General features: G+C 51.9%; 1 protein-coding gene across 1 annotated transcript; it reads right to left on the reverse strand.

The window, feature by feature from the left end:
• Positions 1-1132: 1132 nt before the first annotated feature.
• LOC119109050 (uncharacterized) lies at positions 1133-11378 on the reverse strand. The gene is made up of 6 exons (XM_037232589.1): positions 10998-11378; positions 10679-10834; positions 8958-9053; positions 8316-8450; positions 3999-4235; positions 1133-1606 (listed from the first exon to the last, which is right to left on the reverse strand). Exons 1-6 carry the CDS (start codon positions 11157-11159, stop codon positions 1133-1135), a joined length of 1260 nt encoding a protein of 419 aa, XP_037088484.1. The 5' UTR covers positions 11160-11378.
• Between the last annotated feature and the right edge of the window lie 363 nt (positions 11379-11741).

Genomic DNA, 11741 nt, shown 5'->3' on the forward strand with positions numbered 1-11741 from the left:
GGCCGGAAATGGCGCTCCACCGGCTGCGACACCCCGTGACAGTTTCTCAGCCTGCCTCGGAGCCCGTGGCCATCAGCCCGCACCATGGCAGCTGCTCCAGGAGGTGGGAGTGCCCCACGCCGCACGTGGCCGGAAATGGCGCTCCACCGGCTGCGACACCCGTGACAGTTTCTCAGCCTGCCTCGGAGCCCGTGGCCATCAGCCCGCACCATGGCAGCTGCTCCAGGAGGTGGGAGTGCTTCACGCCGCCAGAGCTATCGTTGCACCCGTCGTCGTGGGCGTCGTGGGAACGCTTCGGCTCGTGTTACTGGCTAGCACGATGAAAGTGCAGGGCTTCGCCGACTCCGTGGAGCGATTCGGGAGAAAATGTGGACGGTCAGGATGCATTGCGTGATGTTTCGTTGGTTGAACAACTTCGCCGTGAATGTTGTTGATTTGTCAGATGACCACGGCATGAACTCGGTTAAAAGCCACCCAAACCGTTTTCCTTTTATTGTCCCCGAAAAATATTCACACATGGGTCAAATGTGCATGCAACCGAAAAATATGTATAAAAAGCATTTAATACTATCAAAGGATATCATTCGTCGGGGAAAATGGTTCGCCGGTGTCAGGTTTGTACAAACTGTTGATAAGTGGTCTTCGAATTATTTGGGTACAATCTCACAATCAAAGCTTCCCGATCGGCCTGGAACGGAGATCAGGTTTCAATAGAGTCATGGAGGTAAGGCTTACGCCACTTGATTTTTGAACCTTATATGCTGCTTACTTTGCTGATTCAATCATTACGCAATTAAGAATTAAGTGCCAAAGATATGGCACGCATGAAACCGGAATGATGAGATGTATGATATTAAAATAAGCCCTAACGGGTATGTGCATTGACAGACAACGCCATGCGCAAGGATTGCGCAGCGAGATAAATCAAATAGCACCCACGACACTAACAAATTACTGCCGATGGAAAATGAGCATGCGTTTCAAAACAGCACCACGAAAGAAGCAAGCAGCGGACATGCTTATCTCTTCACCTTCCAAAAGTTCTCAGCAGTCATGGATCACCGGGTGACCTGTTCTCAGCTCTGACCGGTCCTGGCCTGCATCGTCTCCGCGGTCATCACGCCACTGTCTGCTAGCGCCGGCAGCAGCCCTTGCCAGTCTTCTCCTGGTTGAGGAGCTGCAGGCGACGCGCCGCCTCATCCGGGTCTTCTTGCATGGCCAGGGACAGCCGCTGCTGCTGCATGCTCATCATCGGGTCGAACTGCGCGCGGCTGCCGTCCTGGTACTGCAGTGTGCCCGGCCCCATGTCCTCGGCCGTGTTCTTGCCGAACACACGCTGGAACATGCTCTTGCGTCGCACCTGCTGCTGGGCATACGGGTCGACACAGGCGCCGCCCGGACCGAACGGCGCGCCGGGAGTCATCATCTGCTGCTGGAAACCCATCTGGTTCTGCGGCAGCTGCACGCTGGCCTGGAAGGCGGACATGTTGGCGCGGAAGGCCAGCTCTCGCAGCCGCTGGTTCTCGGTGCGCAGGTACTGCACCTCGGCCTGGTCCATAGCGCGCGTGCTGCGCTCGTTCGTCAAGCGCTTCTCGCCGTCCATGATCTGCCGGTGCATAGTCGGCGTCAGGCGCTGCCTCCCCTCCCCTCGCTTCCGTTGTCGTCCTGCGGACGGTACAGCGTTTGAGAAGACGCCTCTTGTCCGCTGGTACCGTCATGCTGGTAACATATCGGATTTATGATTCGCAGACATGAGAATCGCCGAGTCTGTATAGTTATTAAACCTACATTTGCACGGTCAGCTACACGTCAGATCACGGACATGTATGGTCGGAAAGTGATATCCAGCAGACAGAAACGTGACCTTTGAGATATCTTCCATGGACTGCAAACATTCCCTTTCGGATCAGCTTATTGTGGTGTGCAGCTGTTTTAAGAGAAACGTAATCAGAAAAGTGCGAAAGAATGCATCGCTCTGACGTACTGGAGTAGAATAATCAAAAGCGGGCGTCATTTCTTCGTGAAAGGAAGTGTTTCACATTTATAAGGGGGTTTTGAACTGAAATAGCCATCTTGCAGACCTTTCAGTGCCGTTCACAATCCTGCCCTTCTTAAGACCTAAGCCGCTCTAGTTGCTGAGCTCCATACGTGCTAAACCGGGAAAGGTATATCGGAGAGTGTTTCAAAGTCTTCTTGGCATACCTGACGTGACAATAGCCTCGTTCAAATTCTGGCATTCCATAAGCCATGTGGTGATCGAGGCAAAACAAAAATGTTTGAAGCGTTCATATCTGGCGTTTGCGAGCACGACTTCCAAATACAACGCCCATCGATTGGTTCTCAATCCATGTTGTACAAGGTACGGTGACGTAATCAAACCATGACGCATTAAGGACCATGTTTAATAAACAGAAAATTGTGATGTCTACAACGTTCTTTTCGTTAAAAGTGAGCTTGTTTCATCATATCTGATACTTGCCTTAATATTTTTATATGTGAAACATTCCCTTTAAGCAATCGAGTTAATAGTGCTTGTGCTTCATATACCTGTCCAAGTAAAAATGTCGCTGAGCATACCAACGTATTTGTCAGCCTGTCTGGATATATCCGGCATGCCAATGCGGGGCGCAATCTTCAGCGATCGTTTCAGCGATTTATTGATGTCATACTAATATCGACTTTATGGAGCACCTTGTAGCGCGTTCGCGGGCGTGGGAGAACAGCCTGCCCTGATGCTGAGCTATTTCCCATAGCTTCATATTGCGGTTCGCAGCTGAGCGCGTCGTCACTCGAAGCTGTGTAACATGAGCTGCACTTCCTGAGTGATAAAGGTCCTCCCCTTTGGCCGTCCCGGCCGGGGCGGACCGGACCATGCTGAGGTCGGTGGCCGTGTGCCAGAACCACTGCTCGTGTCTAACTTAGCGATCATGTGCATAGTATTAGGACAAGTATTCTATTGAAAGCACTGGCTTGAATACCCATAGACCTAGGATTCATCTATTGATTACTGCCCAACAATGTACTTGAAATAAGAGTGGAAAAAATACATTGGGTCGTTGGTACGACACGCTGACCACATGTCAGCGGTACCCGGTGTTTCTACAAGTACCTCGCGTTGTTAGCAAAAGTAGTTGGGATGATACGATCGTGTTCATCAAAGTGCCTCGTTGCTGCGTTGTACGAAACAGGAGACAGTTGAATGCACGCGTTCCACACATAGCACACACTCATATGTACGGTATTACATACATCAGAAAATCCACACACACATTGCAGCTGAGCAGGCCAATTGGTGCCGAGGTATCGAGCGGCTACCAGAGCAGTGAAGGTCGAGACGGTGAGCGTGAGCCGTGCCCCGAACGTGAGCAAGCCACCATAGTTCTAAAGTCTCTTACAGGAAAACGTACACCACTCGCCCGTGGGCACTGTCGGCGGCCAGTGGGGGTGAAAGGAACCGAGTGTGGCTCAGTGGCCTTGTCGGTGGCCATAGGGGATGCAGGGACGGTCCGAGCGGTGCTCAGTGGCCCTGTTGCCGTGCCAGAGAGGTTGGGCTGACCATGCTGGCTGCCCGCCAATCAGCCGTAAAATTAGCCGACGGGGCAGGCGACAGACCCGGCCGGCCGGCGGCGATTCCCGTGACATCGGCAGCCAGCCGCTTCGGTCTGCAGCGTACCTGACTCGGGCCTGACCATCGGCATGCCGTACAGCTGTCATAGGCTTGCCAACTGCCTACATGATCTCTGCGTGAAGTCTGACCACGAGTCTTCCGGAGGACTGTCATAAGTCTGATCACGGGTCTGCCGGACCACTGTCGCAGGTCTGACCTCCATTCTACCGGAGTCTGTCGCAGGTCTGGCCTGGGGATGAAATGCCTTCTTTTCCTGTATCCAGTCACCACTATCAGTCTCTTAGCCAGTCCCGTCGCACCCCTCAGTGGCCAACGTCGCCGGCAGTCCCCTCCCCCCCCCCCCCCCCTCCCCGCCCGGCCCGACCCCCACCTGCTGCGCAGCCATGCGGAGTCGGTTGCAGAGCTCGGGCGCCTTGACCATGTCATCGTTTAGCGTCTGCAGTAGCTGGGTGATCTGAGCGGCCGTGTCGCGCGTGGCACCACCGTCGCCCACGGGCAGGTTATTGAGCGCCGTCTCCAGCCGCTGGATCTCCTCCTTCAGCTCCTCGTTCTCCTCCTCCATTTGGCGACAGCGAACGCGGTCCGCCTCCAGCTGGCTCTGCAGCATCTGCCCGGACACGGTGGTGAAACGTATGACGACGCGTCAGGCTCGGCACGGGTGGGAACAGGGGTGAGGCGGGAAAGAAAAGGGATTGGACAGGGGACGAGGTGAGAAAAGGAAGGAGTGGGACAGGGGATGGTGGTGGACATGAGACGGGACGGTGGACGGGATGAGACAGGGGACACTGTGGGGCAGGGGAAAAGGGTGGAAAGGTGGGCAGGTGGGCAGTGAGATTAGTGACGGTGTGGGATAAAGAACGAAATGGACTAAGACAAGAGGTGGGTCGGAGGATTTTTTAAAGATTGAGTCCGACCACTTTGAATGGATGAATTTCTGGGATCAGAGCTCACGCTAAGCAGCGCTTGTTGTAAGAGCCCTGACGACCACCATCCGATCGCGCAATTCCAGGCAACGGCAGAATTTCGTGGCGAAAGTTTAACGTGCCGCAATGCTCGGCACGTTTCGCCCTGCCTTTTGACGTCAACTGACCTTTAGCGTGACCGCTCCCACCGGCCACAGGCCATACTTGTCGAGGGAAAATAGTGGGGATGGAGGTGAGACATAGAAAAGGGTAGGACAAGGAAGGAGTGGACAGTGAATTGATTTAATCGAGAATGGGGCGGGACAGGGACAGTGTGAGACAGGCATGGAGCGGTGTGGGACAGGGAACGGGATATGGGAAGGGATGGAGTGGGGATGAGGTGGCACACGGTACGTGGTGAAACGGTGGATGGTATGGGACAAGGACAGGTGAGACGGTGGACGGGACGGGATAAGGGACGGCTAGACAAGAACGGGTGGTACAGGGGTGGTGTGAGATTACTGAAGGTGTGAGACAGGGGACGTAATGGGACAGGATGGGTGGGACAAGGGATGGGGTGGGACAGGAACGGCGTGTGGCAGGGAATAGGTGGCACAGATGTCAGGACCGTCTCAACGCAGACGGCGGAGCCGGCCAGGAGTACAGAGGGGGCGTCACAGGTCATGGACCGGGACCGGGACAGCACGGCATCCCCGGGTAGGCTGGGGATATTTCTAGGCATGACTATGGGCACACAAACCACAGAACAGGGAATGCATGGGTTTATAATCTGGGAAGGTGTGAGAAATGCAACGACAGGACCATGTCGTCCCATTAAAGTCACTGACCGTATGCTGTCGACGCATGTTACTACGCTTAGCCACTCGAAATTATTGAATAATGGCAGGACATCTTCATTGAGACTTAGGCTGTTCTAACATAAGCATAGGATGCCCCAGTGCAATAGCCCATAATTCAAAGGAAGCGAAGAGACATCTTTGACGCCGACCCAGCTGCCAGTCGAGCGTATGGCTTGACGCCAGGTGACCCGCATGATGGCGCGTCTCTGGCTCCAACGTAAACAACCAAATACTTCACGGGCCACCTTTGCGTGGATTCGAGGAAGGGACGGACGGTAGGCCGGTTTTGACGAATGCACGAGTGGTGAGTATGGTTTAAGCCCACACATTCGTCAATTCCCTCGAGGTGTGAATTGGTGGCTATCATCCCAAACAACAGGTCGCAGAGGGGTCGGGCGGCCTCCAAAGGAGACGTCACGAGAGCGGTCCGTGACGGCGCTGAGGCGCGGCTCGTCGATCGGGTGCCGCGGGCGGGCGGGGACATTCTCTGTCGGAGGACAGCTGCGCAAGGACAGCGTGCTTGGCAGCTGCAGCCTGCGGGGCCGTCACGCCCATGCCGCCAGCTGACTGATGGCCTCTGGGAGCGTGCGGCGAGAGAGCAGGGCCGCGGCCAGGGTGGCGTGGCTGGCGCGCTGTGTGGGCGGTGGTGCTCGTCTGGCGGCTAAGGGGCGGCGCCAGCTGCGTCGCGGACTCGGGATACTCGGGATACGCCCCCTGGCGGATTCCGCTGCCGCCATGACGGCGGTCGCCCCAATTTCAGCTGCAGCAGGCCAATGCTACACTCAAGGGCTGCCAAGAAAAAAGGAAGTGTAGTGTTGTGACAAAACGTCGATAGAGTAATTTGGACCACACCATGAAAGTTAATTTTCTCATTACAACCTGATAGTGCTGTGGATGTACTACTCAGTACCATTAATAGACGTAACTGCTCATGGGGTTTCACGACAGTTTGTTTTGAAAATACACCCCAAGGGTGGAGCATTACCTTCAATTAATTTTGTAAAGTTTTGGAAGCTTTAACGAAAGAAAACTGACATTCCTGAAACTGAAAACATTTTGAAACAAACAGCAGTCTCTATTACGTCATGGTCGGGAAAGCAGGATAACTCAGTGCTTTGCACTGCTTTTCTGATGCACAGAAAACGCAGGAGCCTGCATGTTTAACCGGTATTAATATCAATGTAGGCAGCTAATAAGCATTGGAGCATGCAAGGGTCAACAGCGGGATTCCTGGCATGTCAAATGTGTCACTTTCATCTGTGAGGCGTGAAAAGCGACAATATTTTAAGTGCGAAATGGTGGAATATTCTAAATTTGCACATTTTTCCTTTTTGTGCCTCGTGATTTAAAGCAGACTCCCGTTGTTTCACATTACTTATATGTCTTTCTATGTGGGTTGTAATTCAGCGTGCAACTATCACACTTGGTCAATGGGTGATAAGTTTTGTAATCTACTAATCTACATTTGTGGCTGCAGGGGAACAGCTGAGGCTGTTGTTCCCGGCACGCATGTGCCACTGTTAATGGGAAAGTGAATCGACTGACATTCGACTCACTTTGGCTAGTCGATTAACATGCACGTATATGTTGTGCGGAGGTTGTGTAAAGTCCGAGACAAGTGTGACGATCTGAGAAAGCGCTCTTGCATAGGAACTCACGCCTAAGAGCGAGTACAACTCCTCATTCATGAGAATGTCTGGGAGTCGGTTGCAGCAAGGATCTGCTGCAGGCGAGGGACGATCTCCCCGGCAACACTGAAGTCCAGTGGGATGCGTGTAATTTCAGCTGACTCCCAAATCTTAACGCCCTGACATAGACTGAAAGATGTAGGTGCTTGGATCCACAGCACGGATGTCAAAACCTCAACGGCTTCCGGAACGGCCTCGTGCAACAGAGCCCATCATGACGAGAAGCGTGGCGTCGTCAGAACTGCCGACTTCCCGGCAGCGACCCCCGGCCACAGCCGACCCTTCTCTAGATGATGGAGCACCACGGCCGAACCCATGACATGCTGCCAAAACATGCGACCGCGTGGCTTTGCGACAGGAAGCACGCGATGCGACGGCTTCGCGATCACAAACACGCGATGCGATGGCTTCGCGATCACAAACACGCGGGTGGTGGCTTCGCGATCACAAACACGCGAGGGGTGGCTTCGGAGCATCCCTTATGTTCCAAGGCGCAGAGGTCAGGGAAAGGAACTTACGTCTGTTATATATAGTCAGGCATGTAGAAAACAACAGGCACGCATTCATGTGTGTCCGTCTCTGCATGCTAAAAACACTACCGCTTCAAATCTCACTGGCTTAGAAACCAAAATGAGGGCTCTGCCGAGTTTAGACCTGGGGACCCCTGCATATCCCAGGTCAGGTATGTTGCAATCAAGGGCTTTTGTACAGCAGAACGAAGGCCGCGTATGCACTGCGCTAAGTTGCTCTCTCTTGTGAAAGCCTGATGGAAACTTGAAGGAAGACTAGTTGACAATGCAGATTTAAAAGGTATCCGCTCACACAGGCAAATTTTGTTGATGTCGAGCTCTTTTACGGATAGCGCTTAAGTTCGTCAAATCAAAGAAACAGGCATTGTCGGTGATTTTTTTTTGCCTGTTTTCTCTGTCTGGTGGTTATCCTAGAGCTTGTTTTGGTAATATTATGCAATAGGGCGCGAGCAACCGTGATCAAACGCTGTAATCTATTAACCAATATGCCATGAGTCCTCTACAGAAACCGCATGGTGAGGCGACTAGAACCTAAAGGGCATCCGCCGCTCACGACAGAACGGAATTCAGTCCTCCGGAACGACACGAACTGAAGCACTGGAGCGAGCATGTGGGAAAAATATTTGCATTCCTGCGATTTTTGGGTGTGGGCGGCATGCCTGATGGGTGATGACTGGTAGTTTCTGACACGGTTATCGGGGGCGGACCTGCGTGTCGTTGTCTGTCAGCCGCTGCGCCTCCTCCAGGCTGAATATCTTCTCCTGGAGGGTCTGCTTCTGGACGTTGACCTCCCGCAGCTCCTGCCGCAGCTCATGCAGCTGGCTGTCTCGCTCCGGGTTGGACTAGGGGCACAAATCGAAGGCCGGCGGCGTAAACAGCATTTCCATTCTCTCACATTTAATGGCTGTGTAAAACGGCATCCAAGTCCACAAACTGTGCAATATTTTGTTCGTGGTTAAGGCATTGCTAAATTTCAGCTTGACTGGCTAAACAAAGACAGCATGACCCCCTGCCTCAATAATTTTTAAAAGGGTGGTTTTGATATCGTCCTGTGTTATGCATACAATGTTAGTTTTATTTTTGTAAGGAGCCCCTTCCGTAAAATACCAACGGAGGATCTTGCTGCGACGTTTTCTGCACGTAGATGTGCGCTTAATTAACTCTGTACAGCAGCCTGCTGGCGACTGGTGATTCCGTGACCGATCGTCATTATGACTGTCGCCTTTCTGACCCGCATCTGTTGCTATCTCCCGCGCACACCACGCCCCTACACTACCGACTCTGTGACCGTCGTTCCCACACCTGCCGTCCCCATGTCTGGTGGCCGGCCTGCGCGCGGCTCGGCTCACCGCAGCCTTGGAGTCGGAGAAGAACGTGTTGCAGCTGCAGCGACAGCGACAGCCGGTCGAGGCCGAGCGGCGCGGCTGTGAGCTGCGGCCCAGGCTCTGCCGGGCAGCGGCCGGTGAGGCGTGAGCGAACGTCATTCTGTCAGCAGATCGACGACAGGAGACGACGGGTCCTGATCCGTTTAACACGCACTCGGGAGGAAGTCAATCCGGCCCTCCTTAAGGCCAAAGACAGGAGACGACGGACCCTGATCCGTTCGAAAACGACGAGCCCTGATACCGTTCCCCACACGCTCGGGGAGGTCAATTTGGCCTTCCTGGGGGCCAAAAACAGGAGGTGACGGGCCCTGATACCATTCCATACGCGCTCCGGGGGGGGGGGAATTTGCCCTTCCTGAAGGCTTTTCCAGAAAAATTCCGGAAGGCGCGGCATAATCGCGTTAAATTTAACATACCTGTTGGCAATTTGGAAGCGGATCTTTTGGTACAAGCACTCAGATGCACCCTGTAAGCTAGCTGATCTATGACAGGTCCAACCAAGCCGTGGATGTCAGTGACGGCAATGTCTAAGGAATTGTTCAGCCTGACGCAGCAATGGGGTGTTAGACAAAGCCATGCACCTCTGAGATAGTTTGTTAGATAATAAGACAATTTGATTTAGGATTATGGCAAATGGCATTAATTTCGGGTCAGGTACGAAGATCAGGCTGAGTTTAAAATCAATCTGCTTTTTACCAGAGAACCTGTTGTGTTGGATGGTTTCTGATATTCATTTCAAATTTCCTGATAACAGAACAGTAACAGACATCTTTCATGAACTTTTTTTGATATCAGGGTAGGTCACTGGCATCAAATGACTTAGATCAACGTTTTTAGAAACGTACAACCTAGCGTTATCTTTCGAGCTCACTTAAATTTAAAAATAGGAGCAATCTCGTAGGCTTTTGGTCACCATTTTCTTCTAACGGTTAAACAAGGTCACTGACCTAAAATCATCCCAACTAATGTTTTACTCAAAATTGCTGTCCAGGTTCATGAGGATGTCTTGGTTTACTTTGGACACTTATCCTGAGTTTGACCATGTTTGACCTTGTTTGAACAGACGATCATGGCTTGGAAACCTCAAATGTTGACACAAGTAAGTTGACACACAAGCCACTCCACCCCCCCCCCTTTGAGTTTGGTCCCTTGAGATCTCTTAGTTTTTTATATATCAAAGGGTCAATAGAGTACCAAACGTGTGGTATTCAACCGACCATTTGGGCGCGTGTTATTCTCCGCAACGCGCGCGAAATACTGCACCATATGACACTCTTTTCTGGGCAGCACACTTGTGTCTTGGTGCGATTTTTGCGGGGAGGGGGCTCACTCTCAGTCCATTCTTTTGAGAACCTTTTCGTAAACACTCCGCTTTTAGTCAGATGCTAACAAATTACGTTCGCATGTTATCACAACGGGCACCGCGAGCGACTGCGGATTCAACGCTGTTTGCCCGCAACGGCTGTTACGTCCAAGGCGCGATGCCCGGCTGCACAGATTCACGCTTTCCCGGCTGCAATGTGAAATGCACCATATTTGTGCTGAAATATGCATTCTTCATTGGCAATGGGATAACAATTTGACGGATATTTATCTAGTGGTGCGACAAAATACGGTAGCTTGTGAGCGAAGAGGCAGTTAGTTGAGCTAGGATTCGCACAACTTTGTCAATGTGCTAATCGTACCTGATAAGCTTTTGTTCGCTCCTTCACTTTGGACAGCTCCCCTGGAGACGAGGTGCGGTACGGGTCACGCCCTCTGCTCGACGTGCCGTCGTCCCCCTCGTAGTCCAGCGCGTCCAGCTCTCTTTGAAGCAGGTCAATGCGATCCTCCAGACTCCTCTGAGGGAGATAGTGATCAGTCTTTTAAAAGTAGATCAATCAAAAAATGATCCGTCGCGAGCTCGAATTTCGGCAGTTGTGGATCAGGTACGATCATATTTTTGCATAACTTTCAGGGGACTCTCCACCCTGGGCGCACGTTCAATAAGCAACCGTCACTTACCTTTTCGACAAGCATATTTTCAACAGACATGTCGCAATCCCTTGGATCCGACTTGCTCGCATGCTCTGCAGCTGTTTGAAGGTCTCGTTCAAAATTATCTAATTTGCAATGAATGCTTTTGAAGTCGCAGTTCAATGTGTTATCATCCCAACGACCACTCATTTTCTGGAATCAAAATGCGATCACAATTGTGTTTTATCGTTAGTTTCTCACTCTTGTGAAACCCGATGCTTGTAAAGCACCATTAATTAGCCCGATTAATATGCATTGCAATTTAAAGCACCTCCCTCAAACGAATACGCTCATAGAACTGGAATTTTGCGTTCGGGACGGGAAAGCGTATGCGAAGCGCAAGTCAAACTTGCGCTCCGTGCAAGCCAAGTGTATAGTGTAACTATTAAATTCGTCGAACGGGGCTCGGTCGTGAACTCAGCTTGGACTGACTGTCAGCCCGTGCTATAACCCAGAAGCAACCTTTCGTGCGAAAGGCACGGACAGCTGCTCATGCCTTAGACTTTGTCATAACCAAAATACGTTTCCATCGTGTTGTTCTCAATCACTCACACTGCGTTTAACAACTCATCCCCAGGAACGTGACATTTTATTGTCGCGTTGAAATACATAGGTATGAAGGCTTCGTTCACAAACGAAATACGCACATACACGTGGAGAATATCAGCAATTCAGACCCTTTGGCAGCATCTCAACACTACTATGATTGCGCAATTACTGTTCCTGAAGTGC

This window comes from Pollicipes pollicipes, unplaced genomic scaffold (assembly GCF_011947565.3).
Source record: "Pollicipes pollicipes isolate AB1234 unplaced genomic scaffold, Ppol_2.1 Scaffold_7228;HRSCAF=8575_pilon_pilon_pilon, whole genome shotgun sequence".
NCBI classification, from domain to species: domain Eukaryota; kingdom Metazoa; phylum Arthropoda; class Thecostraca; order Pollicipedomorpha; family Pollicipedidae; genus Pollicipes; species Pollicipes pollicipes.